Source organism: Crocodylus siamensis, chromosome 12, assembly GCF_052110815.1.
Source record: "Crocodylus siamensis isolate JL-2025a chromosome 12, ASM5211081v1, whole genome shotgun sequence".
NCBI lineage: Eukaryota > Metazoa > Chordata > Crocodylia > Crocodylidae > Crocodylus > Crocodylus siamensis.
The window spans coordinates 7,736,413-7,763,950 of NC_143406.1; the positions used below are offsets into that span (position 1 = coordinate 7,736,413).

The 27,538-nt window shown below is 44.8% G+C and overlaps 1 protein-coding gene across 1 annotated transcript in view; it reads right to left on the bottom strand.

Moving 5' to 3' along the window:
* The window catches only part of TTLL10 (tubulin tyrosine ligase like 10), a 48,965-nt gene extending 40,430 nt beyond the window's left edge, over positions 1-8,535 (bottom strand). The window contains exons 1-4 of the mRNA XM_090024676.1: positions 8,421-8,535; positions 7,693-7,899; positions 6,679-6,868; positions 132-799 (exon numbers count right to left, since the gene is read on the bottom strand). Of these exons, the coding sequence (XP_089880802.1) occupies positions 132-799; positions 6,679-6,868; positions 7,693-7,899; positions 8,421-8,535 (1,180 nt within the window). The remainder of the gene's footprint in view (positions 1-131; positions 800-6,678; positions 6,869-7,692; positions 7,900-8,420) is intronic.
* Between the last annotated feature and the right edge of the window lie 19,003 nt (positions 8,536-27,538).

Below are 27,538 nucleotides of genomic sequence, written 5' to 3' on the forward strand. Positions count from 1 at the left end.
TTGTATGTAATGCCGCTGCCAGCCTGCTGTACGCTAGGGGCTGGATCTTCAGTTGTGGTAAATGGTGCAATTCTATCGGCGTTCACACCAACTGAGGACTCAATACTAACATTTAAGGCTTCAAGATTCACCTGTGTCAGCTGTTGAAGATCCAACCAGCTGCTGATCTTCTCTGTATGTCATGGCCTTGGTTTTCTTTCTCCTTTTGGTAGGTGCTAAGGCCACCTTCAAGTTCATTTTGGAACCGGAAGGGGAATTTTTGCCGGATTTGTGAGTGGTCAGGGAAAGCTGGAGACCTATGTTTTTCACTTTGCTATCAAGCACTCTGCTGGCTTTGAACTCAACGACTTCTGTTGTCCTTGTTTTTTTAAGTTCATCAGGACCTTTACTTTGATCTAGATTTCTATCTGGAGGGATACAGCTCTCACTTTCCAAGTCCAAGTTACTAAGGCTGGTCTCCAGTGATGTGCTGGCTAGCAGCTGTCCTTGGCTTTTGCCACCTGCCTCTGTATCAGTCCCCTTCTCTACTTCATCCTCCCTGGGGGCAGCAGATGTAGGTCTTGCGATGCCACATAAATCCATCTGAGCACTCTCGCTTGGTCTCTGGCTGCTCGGCCCAACTGGAACTACATTTTGTGATCTGAAAACTCTCCCTTTGTTTTTCAGTTCAGTCTTGCTTGCCATTTCTGGGACATCTACATCTTCATCAGCAGGTTGCTGTCGTTCAGCCTCAGGACAAAAGACAGACTTCTTTCCGGGAAGCGCTCTAGCCGAGGCCCATTTATGTTCTGTGCAATGGCTGTGAAGACAACAAATGAGATGTTTCATTATGGCACTGACATCATAATCAGGAGTATTCTCCAGGCTGTGGATAGGCAGAATAATCTTAGTGAGTCTCCATGCTTTGTTGAGCAGGGACAGACTCAAGCCTGGAAGCGGAGATTTTCATGAAAATGTGCTTGCTTCAGAAAGGCCAGGAACAGATGAAACATTGATTGGAACAAGAGGGAAAATGCAGCTTTTCCAAGCAAGGGTAATAAATAGCATGGGATCAGTAAATGGTATACAGTTCCTCCAGGAAACATGTAAATGGCATGGCTAAATACACTACGTAATCTCAAGTGTAAAAGCAGGACTGATGGGAAATGTGTCACTGTATTAAGTGCTCTTGTATAACTGGTCATAATACAGTCGGCTGAAAGACAATGCCAGTAAGCCTTCAAAAGGACCTAGTTCAAATTGTTTCTTCAGAAGGAGACCCGTAATTTATGAATGTGAAGTTACTGTCACTGACTCATCATGTGTGTTTTGCCATGTCACAATGTCACATTGTGCCTCAGCTTCACCACCCGTATTAGGGTGACGATAATTGCAACTAAATGGGAATGGCAATTTTCAGTTTGCAGGAAATTCCATTTTTTCCGAGTGTGTTTATATACCAAATTGGGTCATTCCCACATAATAACATTTAAAACAAAATGGTTTCAGGTCAGTGGAAATATTTTGGGTCAGTAAAATGATTTATTTATTTTTGTTCAGATTTTGCCTTTTTTTTTTTTAAAAGATTCAATTTTTCAAAAACGTGTAATGAAAAGCATTTTTTCAATGCAAAATCAGACCATTTCCATTCTGCTTATGTTCCCTCTACATAGTTTAAAAGAAAAAAACAAAAACAGTGGGACTTCAGAGCCCCCCAGTGGAAGCTGGTAGTGAGGGAGCTGGCATTAATCATCATGACTGGCACTCAAAGGATATTGCTGAGGGGATGTTGACAGTGACAGTAGGTAAAGCACCAAGATGCCGTAAGAAGCAGCATTTACTATGAAACGAATGTGGAAAAGTGTTTCAGGGAAACCTGGAGCTACGAGGGATTCAATTCTGTGAGTCCTTGAGCGGTATATAGTAGGGCGCAAAAACTGTGCTAGGAGGGAGAAGAGGAAATAAGTGGTGTTAGGCACAAGGCATGCTTTTTAGATGTTGCAAGAGTAAATCTCAAGTCCCCTGGGCATGAACACATTCCCGTGCTCACACGTGCACAAGGCGCAGGCCCATTAGGGCACATCAGTGAAGATACACCCATGAACAGATCCTCGCTGTGCTAATGAGACCATTAGCTACACACTCCTGCCTTTGTCCCCACTCCTGCACCCTATGGCAAACATCAAAACAGAGATACTAGCCACGAGAAGCTTGCCCACCACCTCTGGCATCCTGGGGTGGCACTAGGGCAGGCTTTGGGGGGGCTATAACCAGCCCAAAATTCACCTTAGCCCCCCTGTAGCATCCTGCCTCCCCTCGGGGTTGCCGCCACTCGCCCCGCACAGCTGAGCCTGCCCCACTCCCACCCACAGCCGGCAGAGGTGCAGTGGTCCCGGCTCAGTTGAATAAATACGTTTGGCTAGAAGATGTATAATGCAGCACCCTAATTTTCTGCCTAGCCTAACTCAGCCCCCCACCAGGAAGAGGCTGGTGCCACCCCTACTGGCATCTGCTCTTCTTCCTGTCCCCAGCCTTCTGCAATACTTTCATTTTTGGTTAACTGCAGACCTTAGAGCAGCAGTTTTCAATTTTTTTGAGCTGAGACCCACTTTGCATTACAATTTTGTTCCTGGCCCCCTGCAAAGGACCAGTGCAGCCAGGCACAGGGGCGCCCCTCATTCTAGCAGCCGCCGTGACTCGACTCGGCTCAGCTCGGTGGAGTGGGCTCCACCTGTCGCGGCTCCGGCGCCTCCTGCCCTGGCCCTGCCGTGGCTCTAGGCTGCGTGCGCACAGCGCCACGCTCCTGGAGATGCAGCAGCCCGCTGGCAGAGCTTCCTGGGGCTCCCTGCCCCTGCATCCCCTATGAGGCTGCAGCGAACTCCTTGCAAACTCCTTGCCTGCCCCCCCCAACATTTCCATACATTCCCCCAGGCAGGTGCGCCCCACAATTTGTCTGGGACCCAGATTCTGAGCTATATTAGGGCCTTTTTTCCATGCTGCTCTTGTAGGGTAAAGGACCCTAAAGTGGTAGAAAATTATACCTGACTGCATTCACTTGAAAGCCCCTTTATGCCACTGATATGGTGGAAAAGCAGGGTAGGCATAAATACTACATCTGAATCTACAAATCTTTCCGAATCGATTCAGACGGATTAAAGGGTCTCCTGATTCAACTCGGATTTGGAGATTCGGCCACTGAATCGGGCTGAATCTTTGCCAGATTGAATCAGTGACCGAAGCTTCACACACTCCTAATAAACAGTCTCTTCTGTCTGCCCGGCAATATATGCATCAGTGACACTGTAGAAATAACAGGTCCTAAATATGTACAATGACATTAGCTATCAAGAAAGGGGAGACGCTTCCATAATTTCCTACCCAGGCTTTACACAGCGCCTTTCACTTCACCCCACGGTACTGCGCAGCACCTGACGCACAGTATATTTAAGGACCATTTCCGCCACGCGTGGGGTGATGCACAGCATCTGTGCAACACCATGCAACAGTTTTTTAAGACAGGAAGTAAAGACTATTAGCTTGTCAAAGCTGCCGGCTTAGCTCGCGAGGTTTTGACAAGATCACAGCCCAGAGTATAGGCGCTGAGAGCTTTGCCACAACACCAGTGAGATCCGCTCCTGGAGCATTCCTTTTGCACATGAAAATATTGGCGAAAATTTTGGTGCCGTTCCTTGCTGTCGCTCTGCTTCTGGATCACACGCGCTCTGTCTCACTAATTGAAAACCCAGGCAGTGCCTTGTAAATCAGTCCCTTTCCTTATCTCCGCTTTTGATTTTAGAAGAGCTACACACAGAGCTGCCTATTTGTTTCTTTCAAGGGAGACAAATCTTACAGTGCAGTAAAATAATGGAAAGTCTAACCTTCGCTCAGCAGGCACTAAATGCTTTAGCAAAGCTTTAACGGGCCCCTTTTCCTTCCTTCTGCTTCAAGAGCTTGGCTCCTAGCCGTGCCATTAAACACTTCTAAAGAAAGCAAACCATCCCGGGAACAGTCGCACTGCAGAAGAAGCAATAACTTCCCAGAAATCGAACCTGCCTGTACTGTATTTACCCAGGTTTATAATACTTGTCTGGCAGGTTCAGAAAAAAGGGGGGTAAAAAAAAAATCCTAATTCTATAAACAAGGGCTTGTCTCCTAGCAACAGCTGCCTAGCTACGGTTGCTAATTGTGGAAGGGTTTCCGGTATTAGCATGCGGAGTGGTTTCTTCAAATGTGTGTGTTTTTTAGATAAAGCTCCATGGTGCTAAAGCTCTAGAGGAGGGGCGCCCGGCGAGTGGGCGCACAGGTGTGTAGCCGAGAGATAGGGAAACCAGTGCAGTTGCTGGAACTTCTGCCGACTGGTTTTGTTTCCACTCGGTCTTCCATGGTCGCCTCCAAGCCGTGGAAAGGCCAGGCCTCGCCTCTGCTGATAGACACTCCTCCCGTTTTCGAGGTTACTTGCAAGCAAGCTGCAAAAGCCAATTCCTTTCCTCTCCACTGCACAACCACTCACTCGTCACCCGACAGAGCTAGACGCTGAAGGGCTGCAAACAGGCCTCTTGATTATAGTGTATCTTCCCACCAAGTGCAGCTTTAGCAACTCCATTGCTCAAGACTTCACCTCTCCTGACTTTGCACAAGTCTCTCTGCCGGTACTTTCCAGGATATTGGAGTGCTTACAGTTCAAAATTAACACTATGGAGGCACAGAGCCAATGTGGGACACACTGAAATTATATGAGTGGGCGTCAAAATATCTGCAACGCCTAGATTTGCCGGAATATCTAGATTTGCCGGAGTATATGCATAACTTCATGGGCACACCAATGTCTGATAATGACAGCGATGTGGATAACTGATTTTTTTTTATTTTTATTTCTTTTGGATCACTGGGTGAAACAAAAAGCTGCAAGAAAAATGTATTTCAGGCTAACCCAAGATGAACATTTTTAGCTTTTTCTGCCAAACAATTCTTTGATTTAACCTAACATTTGGGGGAGTTTCAGGGTTGGGGGCGTGTCTTTCATCCTGTTTAAAAATTTAATTTTCATAACTGTCAGAGCAAAGCATTTTAAAATGCCAAGCTGAAATGTTTCACTCTCATTTTTGCAGCTGAAAAAAAAAATGTGAATGTTGTGAATTGCTGAATACTTTCAGTTAGCCTGAATCTGCATTTCTTTCAGTGCAATAAAATATTTGACCTCAAATTTCATCCAGCCCTGTCATGTGAAGAGACATGTGTCATACGTTTCTCCTAGTTACAATAACTAGAGAAGGAGAATTAGTGGCTTGCAAAATGCAAAGAAACTTGGCAACCTCAAAATGAATACAGTTGAAATGAGCAATTGGTAGAAAATAAACATTGTTTGCAGAAGAATGGAGCATTTACTATTTAAAAAAAAAAAAAGATTAATATCTCCATTTCCCAAAGTTCAAATAAAAAAAAAGAAACACTGCTCTTCTAACTGTGCTTTGAAGCATTCCCAATTAAGTTTTGAGGAGGAGTAGCTATTATGAGTTTCATAGAGCCACCTGAATTTAATTTCAATTGAATTTCACATCTTCATTTGTTACCTAATTGTGTAGCAATAGCTAAACCACATCCTTCAATAGTAACCAAGGTCTTTGAAGTCATAATGACACCCTTGGATTTGAATCCCCTGATAAAGCCCAGGATGCTGCAAGGTGAGACATCAAAAAGAGGACAACTGGATACACAGTCGCTCTCAGGGATTTTGCAGAATTATACAGCACGCACCAGGAGAATAGCAACAATTGCTTTGGATTTATAAAAGGCTGCTTATAGGACACTACAAAGCTCCAACTAAGGAATGTGATCAAAAAGCTCTGGACCACCATCTATCCTATAGCCTACAATGAATTAGCAGAAATAGCACTTTTACGCCTAAGTAAGTATTCCCTACTAGGTCTTTTTACTGCTAGCATAAAGACTTTAAAGAAAGCGATCTTTGGAAATCAGGGTGGATAGCAAAGATCTTAAGTAAATGATCTTGCCCAGCCACTCCATATGGATTATTTCTGATTGATGCTTTTGACCAGCGAGCCATGCTGCTTGTGACTTTGATGCACTCTGCTTCCATAAGGGTGAATTTTACCGACTGAACATTATTTCTTATGTTCACCTCTTTGGAAAGCAAGCTTCTCTGCAGATGTCAATGGCATGACCATTTGTGCTATTGGTAAATTGAACCCTCTGGCCTCAGTTCATGGTCAAACAACTGGAAAGTCTTGGAATAACTCTCAGTGTATTGCCCAGCACTGACCAATTTTGTAGGGTTTGCCAGGGGGCTGGCACACTCCTGCCAAAAAAATTAAAAATTAAAAAAAAAAGGGGAAGGAGGGATCAGGCTGAGCCCCTTCCCAACCACCTCCTTCAGCCAGCCAAAAATAACCAGAGAGCAGCACGCTCTATCCACGTTCTGTCCCTCTGTCCCTTATTTGGGACATATCCTAAACACAGGATGCTTCAAAAAAGATCAGGGTAGAGCTGATCCAGCTACTTGAAGGCACCCAGAGAACCCCCAGGCAGCTGGATCCCATATAATACCTGCTTTGCATTGCCAGAGCTGAATAAAGGGGTCACAATGCAACCCCTTGTGAGACAGCATTGGAAGATCCATAGACTGAAGGTCCTATGGTAGCTTGTGCTATGCAAACACCAGGAGCCAACAATACGAGTTACCTGACACAAGTGCCTTGGAGCCATGTCTCAATGGACTTGAAGTGATATTCCATGTGTCCATAGGAGGTAGAAACAAACTTGTAGGAATCAAAGATCTGCACTCTGCCCCTGTGCCACCTGGCTCCAAGGCTGCGCTCACCATCCCCTAGCCAGATCTCTACGTGGACAATGTCATGGAGCTGCCGTTTTCCTGCAACAAGAAGGGCATGACAACATAGTCTCTAAGAGAGGGCTTAAGAAACTGTTGGATGTGCTTGGCAATCTAGAAGGTACTGGGCTGACAGCCCTGGAGAGTGGCGAGACCCAGAGCGGGCTGGATGTACAGCGTGACTATTCAATCAGTGGGTCTCAACTTGGGCCAGAGAGATCACTTCTACCACTGAGAGGCTATTCAGTATCTGTGTCTAAACAGTCATTCATCCCCGCCGACTGAAAGGCTGAAGAAAGCCACACGGATTGATGTTTGTGATTTGGAAGCCTGACCTTGAGGACCATTAAATGTGGCCCAGTAAATGCACTATGCTAAGGCCATCCAACAGCTACCTAGAGGTAACAACATCAGATATCAGGCTTTCAATTCATTCTCATGTATGGGCTGAAAATTTAGAGTTGGGACTGGAAATTTCAAGGAAAAAGCCTTTTGGGTCTTGTCCCAGGTGATGGCGGTGGAGAGGGCAGGGAGTGAAAAATATCCCAAATGACGGCTTCAGATCTCCAAAAATTGCTTGTCTTGCTGGGACTATTTGACCCCAGCAGAATTCCTGCCTATTGCAGGGGAGCTGGACTCGATGATCAAGCAAAGTCCCTTCCAACCCCTTATGTCTATGAAATCTATGAAAATGTTCATTTCAAGTCTGATTCCAAGAACGTGTAGAAAACTTGGGATGGCTGGTATTTTTTACAAGCTGGACTGCCCAACCACACCTCTCTGTGTGTGTGTTTTGCCTTGTCTGCTGGCTAACAGGTGGAGTGTGATAGATGGGGATGGAAAGACGGTATCTTTGATAACATTACGTTCTGTGTTGAAGTATGTTCCTGAAATAAAGACGAGGTCTCCTGGCTTCATGTGCTCCGTGCTGGGCAGAGTGATGGGGAGCAGGTCGTACTGATACGCCTGGTTTCCAGGGCCGATAAGGAAGCCGAATTCTGTGCTTAAGTCGCGCACTACTCTCCGAATCAATCCACAGCAATCCAGGAAGAGAGGAGAATTGTACTCTGGAGCTGTGAAGCAAAGCAAGTACAACACCAGTAGAGGAACCATCTGACAAAGGAATCCCTCTTCTCTGGTTCAGCAGAAGTAGAGGAGAATAAATTCAGTGAGAAACAAGGCAGGGTAAACTAATGTGGACAAAATCAGGATTCCCAGGCACAAGTCCCACTGCCACTCCAATATGTTTGTACAGTGTAGCACGATGCTGCTCAGCTTGATGATGGACTTTAAGCCTCTACCACAATATCACCACAAATGAAGATGATAACAGTGGAATCTAACTGGGACAATATATACATGTTAAAGGACTAATGTAGGCTCCTCTTTATCTCGCTTGTGAATAGAGGTGAACATCTCCCTTCTCTGCCCCTTGGCTATTTTTTGTAACTATCAGAGGAAGAAAATTTCACTTAGCTTTGCAGCCTAAGTGAGGTGGGCTTGTACAAGGAGCTCATTTCTGGGAGTGAAATGCCTGCTGCTGAAGGCCAAGAGTGTGCAAACAAGCTTGAAAGGGTTTGCACTTTGCACTTACTGCCAGGCTCGTGATACCTCCTAGCATAAGGCACTCCGATGTAGCACTTGGCCTGCTCTAGAAACTTCATCCGCAGCTGCCACCGGCAGTCAGGGTCTCCAAGTCGGCTCTGCATGGCTAATCTCCACCCCTGGAGCATCTGCAGCTCTTCCTACATCCAAGCATAAGGAAGGCAACGTGAAAACCCAGCAGCCAGCCCCACCTTTTGTTTCTCAAGATGACTTTTTTTCTTTCGAGAAAGAATGGACAGAGTCAGTGAATGCTGGAAACTGGCCCAAACCCAGTACCCGACTCCGGCTTGGCCCCCTGTCCCGCAGCACTGGCATGCCAGGCTGGTGTGAATACACTGACATTCCTTCCTGGAGGTCACGGTGACCTTCAAGAACCTTCTCTGTAGTTTTCTTCTCATGCACAATATATTTGATTAGCTTCAGTGCTTGGCTCATAAAGACCACGCCAAGACCTTGTCCTTGCTTTAACCTCCAACTTCCTGGTCAACCTACCCCCAGTTTAATCTCGGCAGTCATAAGCACAGAGTGGGAGGACAGCAGTATTGCAAGCCATGATAGGGCATATATTTCCAGTGGATGCCACACCTTCTAGGAAATATTGCCTAATAATTAGAGCACAGGAGGGGTCGAGGAGTCAGGATTTCTGGGTTCTACTGGGTTGGTTTGCCTTTCCCATTAATATCGCGTACTTCAGTTTTCCCACCTATACAACTAAGAAATTGCATCTGTGCAAAGCGTTCCTCTCATTTGAATGTGCTTTGAGATCCTGTATAAAAACACGCCGTATAAATGGATGTACAAAAAATAATAAAAAATGGAAAGAATCGGATACAGATATTACAGACACAGCAACAGGAAAAACAGGACAAAAGGTATAGTAGAAACAGCAAATGTGGAATTCAAGAAAATTATTCCATCAATGAGGGGTTTTTTTTTCAGTGACATGATAAGGTACAAAAGCAAGTCTGAGTAGTTTGTTTGCAGACTCCTGCAATGGGGATGCCTGATACGGATTATTAGTTATTCTAAAAGTTTATGGCTGCAGCGTTTCTATGTGGAATGTCTGTTTATGTTCCACAATGTCTTATGGGAGCTAAGGCTGCAACATATAAAACAGAAGTGTTATATCCTAATTCTCTGATTGCAAAGCATATCATCAAGATTTATGTCAGGAATAACATATCCTCCGCAGCAAATACGATAATACGGTTAAAATTCTCTTCTGGGTTCTCATGAAATCATAAGCTGTCCAAAGCAAAGAGCGTTGGTCGAAAACAAAATTAATACTCCAAATAAAACAAAAATTCCAATAAAATATTACTCCATATCATCATTTGAAGGATTCCTTGACATTTTCTTAAAGGTTGATGAATGAATATACTGCTCTGTGTGTATTCACCAGCATTCATGCTGGATCACAATGTTTTGTAAAGAATTGAGTTACTACCACCTCTCTACCCCTGTTAAGTTAATAGGGAAACAAAGTTGTGGAGGCATAGACTAATTTGCTGAAGCAGATTTGGAAAGCAGGTAGCAGAGATGCAAATAGGACCCAGGTGTCCTGCGTACCTCTCTACTCCGTTAGTGGCTTGACAGATTGATTTCATGGAATGTTTCTGTCCTGAGCAAGCAATGTGAGCGCCTCATAGTAACTTTTTCTGCTGGAAAGACAACACCTGGATAGGATCAGCACTTCTTTTTTGGCTTAAAATTTCAGTGGAAACACTATGATTTTTTTTTTTTTTGGGTGCTTTCTACTCTGAAGGGATACCGTCCGAGGATGAAACACTGCTCTTTGGGTAGTTTATGTAAGAGGTCTGAGCAAGTTTTACATCTTTACATTTAAATGAACATCAGCATTTCAGCGTGCAACTAGCAGCAAAGGCCATTTGGGGCTGATAGAAATGTACCAGCTTCAGCCATTGGGTGACAGCACAGAGTTTCTTCTTATCACTAGCCCTGCAAGAACTGGACTATCTAGAGAATCTCTTTCATTCAGAGATTTTTTATTAGTGACTCATGTGATGGTAGCTCATGCATTCTCAGAGCCCCCTTTTTTTTGTTGCTAACCTATGGGTCAGTACAATATGTTTCTTAGGAAACAATGTTTTAATAATGTTTGGAAGCCGGCCACACACAAGAGAAGAATAGTCGAGATATCTCTTGGGCTGCGTTACTTTATTTTATTTTTTGAGGCACTGCATTTTCATTGTCTGGCAGCAGCAATCTTGTCCAAATCATGCCTTTTTATGAAGTTGATGCAGTTTTTGGAAGGTGGGTAAAGTCAGCTTATTGGAGGAAGGGGGGTGCATGCTCTAAAGCAGAGGAGAGGATGTTGGGACCCCAAACTCTCTTTTCAGTTTTGTAACCAATGTACTGAGTTACCTAAGATGAGCCATTTATCCCTCTGTGCCTCAACTTTTCCATCTGTACAATAGAGATGAATGCACTCACAAAAATTGTAAAGGAGCTTTTTTATTACATTCTAGTGGTAGAGGAGCATAAAGCGTCTTCTTCCTATAGAATATGGGTATCAAGTTTACCAGAGTGGCTTTTCCATATATCCCTGATCCAAGGTTTGAGATATTCTGTAGCCAGGATGCATAGCAACTGCACATGTGCTTAGAAGAGTGTTGCTTTTTAACACAGAAACAGTAACCTTGGCAGTAATCTCAAGGTGGCTTCAATCCAAAACCTCAGATATGAATGCCTTAGTGCACTGGCCAAGTTCAACTCCAACATACCTTTCCCATCACCTTTAACAGAGCCCATCAAGAAAGCGAGTATGCAAAGAAACGTGCCCCACTACCTTCCCACAAGCATTTGCTGCTGGCAGTGGGAGGAGGGTCTCACTTTGTGCCCTGTCACTAAGATCAGCTCACTTCTGAGCTGAACTTGGCATTGAAATCCCTAGTCCAAGTTCCTTCAAACCAGCTTTATCACCATGGGGCTGGTTTTCAGAGCTGTCAAACACCCAGAACTCCACTCGGGACCCAGCAGCTGTCAGAATCAATCCCAAACAGAGACTTTTTCATCCATGGCTAAAGACATTTTAATAGCACTACTCATCCTTGTCCTGTCAGGGCTTGATCCAAAGCCCAGCAAAGTCAGTGGAACAGTTCCCATTGACTTCAATGGATCTGGGATCAGGCCCTTTGAAATACACAGGTCTTTTGACTAGCAAATTCTTTCTCTCTTTTCTCCCTGCTTTTTCTGAACTGTTTTGCATGCCCAAAAAGAACCGTGAATTGAGACCACAACCTAAGAACTAGCTAGTCACTACAGAAATGCTGAATTCAGCCCAGCAGTCCAGCTTAAATGGGATCAAAATTGGTGGCTGAGGTGTGGCAGTAGAAAATGGAAAAAAAAGCCAACAGCTATTGTGTATTGCCTTTGCCAGCGCTCAGGTTTCTGGCAGCTAGAGGTTAAAATCCCAGTAGCATTGTTTATGTGGGAGTCACCTGCCCTGCCTGAGCGTCTCCTGGCAGATACACATTTAGGCTCCTTTTCCTATGTGGTGTATCCTCATAGCAACTGATGCACGTCACCTGTAGTGCTTTTAATCACACAGCCAGGGCTGAGCACGCAGGAAGCCAGGCAGGTGTCTCTCCAGAAACGTGGTTCACTTCCAGCATGTGCCCATGGGTCCTAGCACCAGCTAAGAAAGGACCTCATGACGCTCCCCGCTTCCCACTTTGACATTGTGTAATTAAGGCACTGGACTCCCCTTTTCCTCCAGAAGTAGAGCAACGGAGGTTTATGCAGCTACAGCTCAGCGCATTTCAGTCATTTGTTTCTTAGCAACTCATCGGCCTCTTGGCCTGCCAGGGAAGGGGCAGAGCACTTGCCAAACTGCTCAGACCTATAGTCAAAGTCAGGGGCGGGCAATTATTTCAGTAGGAAGGCCATTTACTGAGTTTTGGAAAGCCACTGAGGGCTGCATGCCAGACAGCCAGGGCAGATAAATATTAAGTTTCTTAATTTGGGGGGGTGGGGCCCATGGGCTGGATGGAATGGCTTGATGGGCCGCATCCAGCCCCCGGGCTGCATTTTGCCCACCCCGGTAAGTTCAGTGTCCTCTCCCTGACAGTGACCAGAACCAGCTGCTCCAGCAGAGAGTGCAGGACATCCTACGGAGAGAATTATGGGCTAACTTGGCCCCAGTAGTTGGAGATGGGGTTGCTTTTAGCCTGAGGAATATTATAGTTTCATCCCCCTTGATGGGCACTGGCAATGACTAAGAGTGAGCCCCCAAACCCTATACTGAATGCAGTAGCCTAGCTATTTTCCATCCAGGGGCACTCCCAAATTAGGATAGCACAAACTGCATATCGAGCTGATTGAGTTTTATGATTTCTTGGGCTGGTCATTCAGTCCTGCATCCAGAAAAAAGAAAGGAAACACATGGCTTTTATCAAAAATAGCATACTTTCCATGGAATAGATTTCTAACAGCCATATGAGTGTTTCGCCATCCTGCTGCATCCTTTTCAAGGAGCCAAGACCACCAGCAAACAACTCAGTGCTTCAGGAAGGAGACCAGCAGATAGGAGTAGGACCTCACTCTAAATCCCTGAGACTGCCTCACTGCATCGCCTTTAAAAAGACACGATGCACTTAACTCAGTAGAAAGACCCCCACTGACTTCAGTGAGGGTGAAAGCAAGTCTGTAGAGCACGAGAAAGTATGGGTACCCATAGAATCTATAGGTATCCATGGAAAGTGGGTCAAGTCACTCTGATCTGCAGGTCCTTAACTCCCATGTAGTAGGCATGCTAGTATGTACAAAGCCTGCTGCTCAGAGGTTTTGTGAGCATCATAAATCTGCAAAGGTTTTTGATCTCTTCAGACAACAGGTGCTGCAAAGATGATGATTGTCATTGCATGGCCAGCACCTTAAAACTTGACTCTCACAAAGCTTCCAGTGATGCTTGTGACACTTTGCCACAGTAAGTCCCGAGTAAAAGCAGGTGTGGATGTAGGAACTGGGTCAGCAGCGCTGCATGATTTGGCTAAATCGTTTTGTTTCTACCACATAGTAACTTCCTTCCAACTCCTCTTCCCTTGGTGACCAGCTCAGTACACCTAGCTCTGGCTGGAGGATACTCAGCACCCTTTGGGTCTCTGATATAGCTGATGGAGAACTTTGCAGTGACTTATACTGGATTCTCCCTGAACCTTTTCACTCCTGTCCTGGAGACGAAGGGCCAAAGTCTGACTTGCTCTGTGTTTGGTATAAATCTGAAATGACCCCACTGACTTTGTTGAAGTTACCCTGGATTTTTTGCTGCAGCTGAGATCAGAACTGGATCTACCGCGTCTGGTTTGCAGCACACATGACTGGGACCTACAGGAACTAAAATGCAGTCTCGGGCAGCAAGCAGGGCAGAGCAGGAAATAACATGGAAAGGTTTTCTTGGCAAGCAAACCCTTTGATCTTTCCAAGTGCCTTGAGCAATCGCAGATTGCTCCCTGTGGTCTCCACATGCAGTTTTGTGCCGGGTGGTACCTTAGTGAATGATTTGGCTCAGAGATATAGTGGTAAAGAGGCAATTTTCTTCTGTGTCCTCTCTATTCAACTGAGTTGTCACAGCAAAGAGATCAGCTCAAGCATTCCCCCACATTCATTACTTCATCCCTCCTCTCTCTCTTCACAGAGCAGGAAGCTGGGGCACCTCCATGTAAAATCATGACTCCTTCATGTAATGATGAAGGAGGTTTCAGGGATCCTGGAACAGCTTTTCAACAAGGGTGATCATGAGGACAAAAAAAAATCTTTCTAAAAATTCAAGGTGGAGCTTGATTAATTGAAGTGATAGCAGAGGACTGCACCCTTACCAGGGAGGTTTCTCTTAGGTCCCTGTTCCTACATTGTCTATGAATAAGGACATAAATATTCAGTAGAGCCATGAAGGAGCCAAAAATGGAATTATAAGGCTCCTGGGGGGTTTGCAAACCCCAGGACTGGCTTATCATGGAGCAATGTCCTGATTCATAGATGATATGGCCCTCAGATTGTGGAGTGATGAGTACCCTATGAAAGCAGTTGACTGAAAACATGTGGCTGACATCTGCAGTCCTGGGGAGAACTGCCAAGCAGACGCACAGACAGATTTGGGGGTAGTAGGAGTGGAACAGCTAGGGTCAGTTAGAGCCAATGCCAGATTTAGGCTTAAACTTGAACTACAGGTTAGGGCCTCACAATATGAGGGGCCTCTAAATAAGAAAAAAAAACCCTGAACATTTTCATTCTAATATGACAAAACTATACATATATATGGCTGTACAGTTATTCTTCATCTTGAGTTCATAAATTTGTGCAGAAATAACAATAATTTATCTTAAAATTTAATGAAAACCCGTTTTTGTGGATTATTTTTATCGTATGGGGCCTCTAAAGCTGGACATAACTTAGGGCCTCAGCATGTCATCATGCAACACTGGGTAGAGCTCAGTGCTAATGGGCATTGCCGCTTGTGGTCAGGGGCCCAGACTGAAGTAGCAAAAGGTGCTGAGCATTAACACCCAAGTGCCAGGGTGTGAAAGGTGCCAGGGTGTGAGAGGTGCCAGGGCAACAGTATTGGAGTAACTGGAAATGCCGCAGGTCAATGACTAAGGTGTGCTGGCAAAGAATGAAGGATGAAGCTGACCATCCCTTCCTAACAACCTTGGTCTAGTCTTTCACAGCTAGGTGTTTTCAAACATCTCCCTTCTTTCTTTGCCACCTGGTTTTCCCTCTCTTGGATACATCGTATTCTTCAAGAAAAGAAATGAGATGTTCCAGTCAGTCTCCAGCATTGCTACTCTGACCTGCCCCTTTCCTCAGGCTCAGAGCAAAGCTTGCCAGGCCTTTTGTTTGTGCATGGACTGTCAGGAGCTCATAGCACTGTTTCAGGTGATTTAACACAATCCACATTTGGCAGGACTTTGGGGTTGACTTTGTTGCAGGTGCATTTTTGGCAAGTGGTGGGTGAAACACAGAGCAGTCTCAAGAGCACTGAATCCGCCTTTTCCTGAGGCTGGCTCTTTGCAGAACCGATGGCTTGGGAAAGAACAAAGACAAAGGGCATTTCCAGTACAAACGGAGTCCACCGTGGATGAGTACAGAAGGTTGGTTGCTCATCAAGAACAACCTGATGCTCCATCTTCAGGAGCTGTGTGGAAGAAGAGGTGAATTTGGGCCGAGCCCGATATACTTGAATTGGGAATCGCAGGCAGGAAACGTTTAGTCCTCTCACCCTCATATACATCTCTTTCCTTACTCAGATCCTTGCTAAGTCACTGGATTCCTGCTTTGCACCACCTGTGAGAGAGCAGCTCCAACCAGCCTACGCAGCTTTGACAACATGCCTCAATTCTAACCTGCAAAACTCTCCATGCATCTCAGATCCAGCTTGTAATACTCATGCTCTACTAGTCCTGCCTGACTTCCTCCACAACTTTTTGCTAATGTCTTTTGGTCTTAATTTGTAACCCTTCTTGCTATAGTACTCCTGGGACTCTGTCAAACGGGGGTGCCCTTGGGGCCATGTTGCATGAGGGCAGTTAGTGAACTGCAGGATGTCTCTGAACTCTTTGTTAATAAGCTCATAAGGGCTCACCTATGATATGAAGCTTCTCCAGGAATCTGTGACATTTGACTGAAGCCAGGAAATAAAGTCATAGGTTTCTAGAGTCGGAAGGGACCTGGTAGATCATCGGGTCCAACCCCTGCTCCACTCTCTTCACAGCCTGCCTGCCTGTCTGAATTTCTTCCTGGCACTGTGTATAGGGGTAAAACAATCTTTGGCAATAACGTAGCAAATGCAGCCACCTAAATCACAGAGGTTCTGGCCAAGAAATGGAGGGGGGTGGTTGAAATGCTCCTGCAGTTTTCCTTCAGCAGAGGGGATTTGTGAAGGAAGTGGAGAGGATGAAATTCTCTGCTCTGCTCTCCAGAATAGGTCCAGAAGAACTAGGGCTGTGCACTGCCTTTCAATGGGGGCCTGCTGGGGACTACAAAATCCTAGAAAAAAAGCCATTCAGAAATGTCAAGAACGTGGTAAATGCTGTCAATGAGTGGCCCTTGGGAAAGGCATGGCATGCTTTCTTCATGAGAAAAGCAGTTGCCAGGTGAGGTCATGGATCATTCTGTACAGGGCCAATGTAATACAGCTTGGTCAAGTGAATATTGAGCAGTTAAAAGATGGCCAACAGGACTAGTAGTGTGCTAATGCTGATGATCAAGCAGTGTCATAGATCATAGAGAAGTAAGGCTGGAAGGGACCTCAGGTGATCATCTAGTCCAACCCAGGATCAAACCTGCAGCCTTGGTGCTATTAGCACTATGCGCTAAGTTCCAAGCAGGATAGAAAAGATGTCTTTAAAGAACCTAATGGCATGCTCAATGGCCTGTGATGCATTAAAGAAATAATCTGAATCAGACTCCCTGTTCAAAAAAAAAAAAAAATCTTGGTTGTTTCATGATGGAAGCATACAGGGCTCTGTACCAGTAGCTATATTTGCAAGCTGCCTACTGGGAATGTGCTAGGAAATGTTAACGTAAAGGGCACAGAAAACAAAAAGCACCACAGTTTGACAGGTTTTCTAGCCTTTTGATTATGTCCATTATCTTTATAGACCCTGGCTTTCTGAGTTCTGTTCTCAGGAGCCCAGGTGTTGTGTTTAGTGAGGGGCTGAATATTGTTAAGAAGGTCTCTGCCATATCCTCTGACATGTCCTGAACTGGAGCTCGCTGGCATCCATGAAAGCCTTCTCATTGACTCAGTCATCAAGATGGACACCAAACTGCAGCAGTCTGTGCTATCAGAGGGGTCTGTGGTATAGCTTCACTCTAATGCCAAGTATTCTTCTTGCTTACATTTTGACTATGTGGGGAAAACAGCTAGAGGCCAAGACGACCCATGTTCTGGTGTTCCCATAGGACATAAAAAAGCCCCTTGCATTTGTGTATCCTATTTTGTGCTCACAAACCCTGCAGTCTTTGAATCAGTCTCCCAGGACCCTGTCTTTTACAGCTGGGTCCAGTACCAGAGATTGTAAACCCATCCCCTTCCAAGCTGAGCAAGAACTCTGCTATTTACACACAATGCCAAATGTTTAAACAGCAGCATGGGCTGGCGCAGGGGTTGACGCTGCGTTGCCGTATGTCAGATCCAAGTCTGAATACCATTCCCGGCCTTTTGATACCAAGGCTAGCAGGGGATGGGAGCAACTGGATGCTGACACTCTCAAGGGGAGGAAGGGGTTGTTTTGTATTAGGCCTGTCGCTTCTCCTACTCAGTCAGAAAAAAAGAACAGATATTCAGCTGCAAAACTCTAGCTCTGCTCGTTTCTAGTATTTGGGGTGCAAAGCTGTGCTCTGCTTTTAACAGCCACTGGCTAAAGTTCATCCCTGGGAAGAAGCCCAGGGTAAGCCTGTTTTATCATCCGTAAGTGTCACAGCCATCCCACAGAGATATAGGACAGAGATGGTCATTGAGCATGCACCAGCCTTATGGGATGACACAGGGTCCTGTGTGTATCTGGTAGCCTCCTGGCTTGGGCTACACTCACAAGCCAATAATGCAGAAAACAACTAGATCCATCCTCAGATCTTACCTTTTTTTTTAGTACCACTTATCACACTATAAGGCCAAAGTGCTATTTACTTTCCAGTCACAACCTCAAAACCTGAGCTGCTCTTCCATAGCGACGCATTAACTCTGTGCTGATACTGGTAGACAGAACTGCCTTCCAAAGGGTGCAGAGCTCCTCATTTCAGGAGCCTTGATTTTGAAAGTGGCCATTAGGTAGCAAATACACAAAACATGAAACCTGCCTCGGAAAGAAATGTCTGAAACTTTTGCCTGAAATGTCCTATTGAACCATTTTATCGTTTGCCCCTGACTTCACCCACAGCCGTGCCTGCTGCATAGAGCCCATTGGTCTGCTTTTTGCCTAGTCCCTTTACGTTTACTCCCACTATGAGCAAAGAGCTTTAAAGACCGCTATCCCTTCCCTCCACCCCTCTCCCCCTGAAAACAAGAGGAAAGATTTACTTTGGATTGCATGATCAGAATTGGAGTCAGGTGGCAGCTGGATCTGATGTGGGGAGGTGGCTTAGAAATGTTTGCAGCAATTTTAAATTTTGCCTTAAGATATTATTGGCATTGATCCTTAGTACAGACAGAAATGCATCTCTCTGGGCCTGACCCTGTGATGTGCTGTGAACCTACATGACTCCTGATGCAGTGGATTGGAAACTGAAGCTGTTTGGTGCCCCAAAGCCTTGAGGTCTAATTGTATTTGCAGCACACTTTATCGGGTAGCACAGGAACAGCTTCCTTCAACAAGTATCCAAAAGGATTGCAAAGAGTGGATATGATCTTGCAAACTGCTGGGCATGTCTTGAGAAGCATTTACTTTAGTGCCCTCCACTCGACTAAGAAAGCCATAACCCCAAACTACAGAATGGACAATACCTTGGCTGCTGATTACAGATTTTTCAGTGCAGACATTGTCTGTTTTATGAATGCCTTTCTCGTACAAACTGGGCAATGTACCAACTATCTGCACACAGGAATTTAATATTGCACCTTAAGAAATGTGGAGCCCAGAAAATTGGCAGGACATAGAAAGGGAGGGCTTGGGTACTATGGCAACGTGACTTAATGAACATCAGGGTGGGAAAAGAAGTGAAAGACACAAAGGGTGGTGTTTTTTTATCTCAGGTAATGCCAGTGCAAACAAAGAGCACACCAGTGACGTGAGTGGGCGTCCTCCAAAATAGCTGAGTTCAGAATCTGACCCAAGAAACTCAAGGACCCGTTGTGAACCAGGGACATAATACAGTGTTTCTGAAAGGTTATTTGCATTGGCATGGGTCGTGTCTGCAACAGGTCTAGAGGAGTAGCCATGCTGCACGGGTTCTCTTCCAACTGCTGTGACTGCTTAGGAGTTTAGCTGCTTGTATAAGATCAAACTCCAGCAAAAAGGAGAGACTGCTGGAATGGAGCTGTAATAAGACCATCAGCGGGACTTGCTCACCAGCGATGAGGTGTGCAGGCTTTTGAATCATTTGTAGAATGTGTCCCCATAGCAAATTAGGCTGGCATTTGAGATGGGGACCGCAGGGGGAGTTAGGTACCCAATGAATTTCAGAGTGCTTGGAACACACTTAGTTACCTTCGGTTCCCTCACAAATGCCAGCCTTGTGCACCTCCTCTTCCTCCTGCGCTCCCCTGCATCCAAGGAAGTCACTGAATTTTCTCCTGGTTCAACTTGATGTCAGTGAGACCTGACTCTGATCCTCTGGCATATTCAACCTGACGCTGGATGAATGTGAGTGGGTAACCCCTATCAGTGCTAGTGATGGAGCTCTGGCCAGGTACTGTAAGGTATTATGGCAGGAGTGGGCAAAATGTGGCCTGTGGGCCAGATGCGGCCTGCCAGGCTATTCCACCTGGCTTGCGGGGCCCCTGAAAAATTTTAAAAATTAATATTTATCTGCCCCTGACTGCCTGTCATGCGGCCTTCGATGGCTTGCCAAAACTCAGTAAGCAGCCCTCCATCCAAAATAATTGCCCGCCCCTGTATTATGGGCTAGCATGCCTGAGTCCTGTGTTTACTTCCTTGCATTGAAACTAGTTATGTAAATCAAGCACCGTTCACACTGTAACACATCCTTTCGCATCCGTAGCTACATCTTTGGGGTTTATATGTATAGTCTGGTATCACCGTGCTCCTTGCTTTGCACAGTGCTTTGGGAGGCTCTCATAAGCTCTGAGAATACAAATCAACAGTTGATAGGATTCTTGCGTAATAGTGACCAGACTTTCCTTTAGCTACACAGTTGAGGCTTAAGTAGTCTTGGATCCTCCTTAAAAATGCCCTGGGTTCACTTGACAAGCCACAGTTCCTCAAGTCTGAACCTGTTTCTTGGATGCATACTGGAACTTAGGGTGATGTCAGTGAAAGGTAAAATAAGGAGTCTCCACCCATGGCCTGGCAGCCTGCACTTGTGGGGCAGGAAAGAGCAACACCTTCATGGTTGGGATGAAACCTTTGATTAGAGCCAAATTCCTTGTAGTTTTATTAAGGCTGTTGCAGTACAATCACTTCAGCGTGCTGTCAAGGGCAAACACATCGCTATTAGATATATGTCATTCCCAAGTTAAAGCTGTCTGTACTCCCTAAAAAGCTGGGATATCTGGAGCCCAATGCAAGGACTGCAAGTTCCTCACAAAACGTGGTTCAAAAAGGAGTCAATTCAGAGCATTAAAACAGACCACTTTTTCCTAATCTTCCCCTGGCTCCCCATTTTTGCCAGCATCGTTAGCTGCAGGCACAAAACTACCCTTTCTCCCCTCCCCCAGTCTTTGATGGCTTTAATTGAGGTCATTGACTGTCCAATCTGTATGCAGAGTAATGTAATTTTACATTACTCAAGGTAACAAATCATATAGCTGCCATTTGTACTTATGTTACACAGCACAAAGGCCTACCTTTGAAAATCTGAACCACATTGCTCATGTGTTCTGCATGTGAATGGAGCACAGCCCTGTAAACTGAAGGGTTATTTTTAGCCAGCTAGGACAAGCAAAAGGGGGACTAAGGAGGAGAGACCACTTCTAATTAGCAATAAAGTCCTTTGCTTCCTTCTGAGACAGCCAAAATAACCTATTAGCGTGGGTTGTATTGTGGACCTTGTTAATGTGAATGCCCACTGGGGTCTAGGTTAAGGGGAAATTAATTTTGTGCAAGCCCATAGACAGCCATAAGGGCTAACAATGATAAGATCTTCATCAACTGAGCTACTTGTGAACCAATGACCCAGAGGTAAAAAGGCCCTATATCCATGAGCATCTAGTCCTCCGCACAGACATCTTGAAATATATTCAGTACCTCTATGATGTTTTCTAGGCAAGGCCTGGGTTTTATTATTACTTCTGCTCATGGCTGTCAGGTCCTTGGGACCAGACAATAATCCCTTAATAGAAGGGTGTATGCTCTGTGAATCATTCCCGATGCAAATTGGGTTTATGTCATCCATGGTCTGTTCGCTACAGATTAAAACAGAACTTGTGGTCTGATACTTCAGCGCTCTGCATTTCATACATGAAAACACCCGGAAGGCTGGTAACTTATCATGAAACAACTACGGCCTTGTATGTCTTCATCAGAACCAATGAACACAGCGCTGGGGGAATGATTAACTGCACACATTATGCAACTGTAAAGGTGGAGTCTGGTTGTTGCTTCCTGTATAGAATTCCTGTTGGTGATTTGCATGATAAGAACATCAGCTGGCTTCTCAGAATGAATGTAGGCAGCTTTTACTGGTGAAGATGGTAGTGTCTGCGGGTTAGGTGGGGTTGCCAAGACTTACACTTTGGACGCAGCTGGCAGAATGGGATATTGCTTCTGATGGGGTGTTGTGAGGGTGGACATACTAAGGAATGCAAGGTGCTTGGATACTATTGTAATGCAGGACATATAAGTCGTTATATACCCAAACCCAACCTAAGACCGCAATAGGACTTCAGTGCTGGTCTTCAGCATGAAGGGGGATTTGACTCTCTAAGTTTGTGATAGAACTATAAATAAGCCCATATCCATTCAAAAATTGGACTTAGGCTTGCTCAAAATATAAGAGCTTTGGTTTCCTTTGGCACAGTTCTTCCTGATTATTAATCAGGTATGTTAAGGTTGTCACTAGAAACCAACTCAGTTGATGGTCCTATTTTCTGTTAAGTGCTAGACAGGTGCACAGCGAGAGACAACGTTAAACAGACAAGACAGACAAAAGGAAGGGAAGTCAGATGTACCACCTAAAGGGAGATCGTGATAGCTAAGTCTGTCAATACCATTGTGCTCTCATCGAGTCCAGTAACGAGGGGGTTGGGCACCTGTCAATCATGACCATAGGAAAACTGCAGTACAGGGTTTGAAACCAGGGCTGCCTTTTATCTGCTTTGATTACCATACAAACACAGCTGGCTTAATGAGTTCCAGACCACTGGTCTATAATTTTGTTATTAAGTACTATATTTCTATATATAATTCCCTTGTACTCTAGTGATTCTAAAATGACAACGGCTTCTAGGCCCTACTGCAAAAGAGATAAAGACCAAAGAAGAGTAAACAGAGCTCCCAAAGCCAAATGTTATTAGCTCATCCTACAGTCCTAGGGTTACCTTAGTCACTGATGCATACGCCCTTCTTTCTCCCTTTACATTTGTTTATCCACAATTCAAAGCGATACACTCGCACACACATCAAATATCAGAGGGGATAATGAGCCCAGCTTACAAAAGGAGTAAGCCTGTTTAAAGTGGATGTTTGGTATGCAAATAAAATTAGCAATCCAAATGAAGCTATTCTTCCACTGAGTGTTTGCTTAGCCTCTCCCTGGCCCTGGTTCTGAGGCTAGAGTAGAGACAGTAATGCTTTAATATACTCAATTAAGAGATTTACCTTTGGAGACCAAGGTTTAAATGTGGCTTTGATCACAAATGAAATGTTTGGGTTAGTTTCATTCAAACCCCATAGGGTTTTTAAAGTTGAATAGGGGGCGATTTTCAGAAGCACCTAATAGAAGTAGATGCACCCATCCTACTGAAAGTCCATGGGACTGTGTTGTGTGTAGCATGAACATTGTGCTAAAGAGCTGCGTGCTGAGAGCTTGAACCTGCTGTGGAACCAGGGCATCTCTGACTGGGCACATTTTTATAGTGGCATCTTCCTCATTACTCCTCTGGCCTGCTTTGCTCTGAGCTCAGAGCACATTTCATGCTTTCAGAGATCTGGACACAATGCCTACCCTCCCACTCAAATGGTAATGAACACTTCTTCCAGCTGAGTGACTTGGGGTGTAATGAATAATCCCCACTCTTCCCACTGACTGTAGATTCAGTATACCTCTAGGAGCATTCCTCAACCTCCCTGAAATGAAGACAACAATTTAGGTCCCTTTAAAACCATTGACTTCCTAAAAGTTTTGGCATGAATCACTATAGAAACATTTTCTCTTCCAGAAATTACGGTGACATGCCCATACCTTTCAACCTCATTCTGGCCTGACAATAAGATTTCAATATTCCATCCATCGCAACACACCGGGACTGGGAAGATGTACAATTACACTGTTTTATAGAGTAGGGAGTGGGGGCTTGCCTCTTTAGTAGGGCTGTACAAAATGGCACCGTTGCATTTCACCTTGTGTTTCGACAGATCAACGAAACAGTGTTTCATCTTGAATTTCATTTCAAGTTGAAACAGCTCTTCCATTCTGTTGAAACAGAAAGGCTGTTTCGAGGCTGTCTTGAGTTTTGCTGAGGATGGCAAGTCAGACCAGCTGGACTGACTTCCCATCCCCAGCGCTAGATCCAGCTGGGGGCAGGAGACATCCCAGCTACCCATCTAGCGCAGGGGGTCAGGGAAGCAGCCCAACTGGGCTGCTTCGCTGCCCCCTACTGGATCTTGTGCTGGGGATGGGAAGTCAGCCCAGCTGGACTGACTTCCTATCCCCAGCCTACGGTTGAAACACTTTGATTTTTGAAACGTTTCGACCAGTTTTGTTTTGTTTTAAGGCTATTTTGAGGGCTTTTATTTTGTTTTGATTTTGCTGTTTCGACCTCAGAATTGGTTGAAACAGTGTTGAAATGAAATGGCCGGTGAAATTTCACACAGCCGTACTCTTCAGGTGGATTGATCAATTGATTCATCTGTCTGCTCTTAACCCACAGTAAGTGGAAGTTAAACCACAGTAAGTTATTCCTGAATGAAGCATTAAATTACTGAGGTTTAACTTTACTTATGATAGGAGCAGATAGATGAAATAGGTACACCAGATTCAGCTGAACTGTAAGAGTTCCTCTCAAATGCCCTTAAAGAAGGGTATTTTAAATGCCCTAAAAGCAGGGTGTTTTATCTGTCCAATGACCACCCTCCCATGTCTATCTCACCTCAAGTTGCAGCAAGGAATGTTTAGGTTAGATATTAGGAAAAAATTTCTCACTAGGAAGGTAGTAAAGCACTGAAACAGGTTACCCAAAGAGGTAATGGGATCTCTATCCTCGGAGGTTTTTAAGATCTGGGTAGACAAAGCCTCGGCTTAGACAGTCCTGTTTTGAGCAGGTGTTGCACTAGATGACCTCCGGAGGTCCCTCCCAAACCTGGACAACATTGAGAGGGTCCAGAGGAGGGCCCCCCACATGATCCGGGGACAGCAGGGCAGACCCTACAATGAGAGACTGCGGGACCAAACCCGTTCAGCCTTCACAAGCGAAGGCTGAGGGGGGACCTGGTGACTGTCTATAAACTCACTAGGGGGGACCAGAAGGGTTTGGGAGAGACCTTGTTTCCCCTAGCCCCCCCCCCCCCCCCCCCGGCATAACAAGGAATAACGGCCATAAGTTGTTGGAGAGGAGGTTTAGATTATACATCCGTAAGAACTACTTCACAGTTAGGGTGGCTAGGATCTGGAACCAACTTCCAAGGGAAGTGGTGCTGGCTCCTACCCTGGGGGTCTTTAAGAGGAGGCTTGATGCCTACCTAGGTGAGATCATTTGAGCCTAGTTTTTTCTCCTGCCCAGGCAGAGGATCAGACTTGAGGATCTACAAGGTCCCTTCTGACCTGACTTCTATGATTCTATGAACACTCATTTTCTATGAAACTATGAATTTATGACTTGGGCCTTCATAACAGACCATGTAAGCTGAACTGGGAACTAGGGAGAGAAACGGGGAGACAAAGTGAGTGCAGATCTGGGTGATTAATGTATGCCTTAGTTTAGTGCCAGTGGTTCTCAACCTTTTTAGACTCTGCCAGCTCTTAACTTTCACTTGCTTCTTGACTATGGAAAATAGTGCAATTGTTTTATTGCAAAGAACTCAGAAAGACCTCAACAGGTCAGAATGGTTTTGACACTATGGATTCTTATGTAAAACTTTTAGACATTTATACACACGCTGGCGAGGAGTGGGGGTGGGGGGGCGCTTTAATTAGAGCAGCTCCGAGAGCCACTCTAATTAAAGGACCTGGAGTGTCTTGTGTATCAGCATCCCCATGCTTAAAAATGGTGGCAGGGTTGCTTTAACTAAAACTCATTTGATGAGCTTTAGTTAAAGTACCCCCATGCAGGAACACTGATACACGAGATGTTGGGGTCTGCCGGAGCGCAGTAATTACCATGCTCCAGCAGACTCGATTAAGCAAGCCTGCTCTGACATGCTATATTTACAGCGTGTCAGAGCAGCCTTGCTGCTTGTATGTAGGTGCCCTTTGGGTTTATCTTGTGACTCATGAGTAGGTGTGCGCCATGGAACCCAGACTGAGAATCACTGGTTTAGTGCCTCGGCTGAAAACTTGGAGAAAATAGTCGGTTCTTTTTGAACCAAAAATGGTTATTGGTGGGGACAGGGGAAGTATATCAAGTTAGAAAACCAAAAGCATTCTGTTTGACCAAAACTGAAATGTTTTGTTTCATTTCCAGGTGTGTTAAGCCTCCTACTCCCCGCCCTCCTCACCCCCACCCCCCCGCCCCCCATTAAAGTCAATTTTCATTTCAAGGTAGCATTTTTTATCTAAAACGTTCAAAAGTTTTGCAGGTCAGTGCTGAAACAAAACATCCCAGTTTTGCTGAAGTGGAACATTTGTACAAATGTCCAAGCACAATGATATAACAACATTCAGAATTTTTTCTGCCTTTTTTTTTTTTTTTTTGGCTGGAATGATTTGGTGAATTTGACCCATTTGCTCGCCATTGATTATTCAGAGAAATCATTCTGCCACTTAGAGAGAGATATACAGTTGAAGAAAATAGTATTATTCACTGAGTTATTTCTAAACATAAATCCATTCCATGGAGCAAAGTGGCCAAAATATATATTCCAAATTCTCAGAGAATCGAAATGCCCTGAACTTTGTTTCTGAGTCAATTTAGATTACAGCGGTGGTGCCAGGAGCCACTTGTTAAATTTACTGCCTTGGGAGCTAACCCTATCTCATCCGTCTTCAGCTAAAATAAATTGATAAAAGGATATTAAAAGAACCTTTCCTTAGAAGAGATTTTTCTCCCCCAGGAGTTTCCTTCTAGACTCCAGTATTGCTATCAAAGCTGATGTCATAAAACCTGCTTGTAGAACAATGAAAAAAGGCCCCATTCTTTTGTTGATTATACTTTCCACCCACCTGAAGGTGATCTGCAAGGTTTTTTATGCTTTAGGCTTATATATGTAGAGCCTGGAAGTTTGGAGAGATTTAAACTGCCCTCCCCCACAACATTTTTTTACCATAGAAAATTAAGAATGGCAAAGTCTACTTTTCCCACGTTTTGCTTTTGGGAATCTCAGTGCCTGACTACAGTCAGTTCTAACACTAACTGCAGCAGTAGGAAGTTTTCAGTTTTTAACAAAAACAACCTTTCTTTAAGATGGTAATTGTAGGCTAGACGTAGTAAACAGTCAAAGCAAAAGACTAGGAGTGTCTATAATTAACTCGATTAATTGAGTCCGCACTGTGTTCCAATTAGCACACTGTAGCATTGCCGCAGCGTCACATGTATAAGCCCCTGTGGGTTTAAAAATGGCTGCTGGGGTGCTTTAATTAAAGCTTGTCAAGTGAGCTTTAGTTAAAGCAATTTCATAGCCATTTTTAAATGCATGGGGGCTTCATACAAATGATGCTTCAGCATTTAAATTTGAGTGGCTCTCTGGGAACTGCTCTAATTAAAATGTGCCCCCCTCTACATCCACAAGCACATGCATAGGCGCCCTAGGTGTCTGGACAATATGAGTTCCAGGCCTGAGTCTACCATCTCTTTCCTGTGTGATTTTGGGTGAAATTTTTGCTGTACAGCATTATGAAGGCAAAGAAAACCAGCTCTGAAGCTTTTGCCAGAATAGAAGCAGCAAGTGGTTGCATTCACAGTAGGTCAGTGAGCAGGAAATTCCTCATTCCTCGGTGACAATGTTCAGAATAGCACTATCTTCAATAAATGATGTTGGACACTTTTCTTTATATATGATGAGGATACACTCTACCGAGGGTAGATGAGCATTTTCCTAATGTGAATCATGAATGGAAAATAAGGCAGTCCATGGTCTGCAACTGTATTTGGGGCAT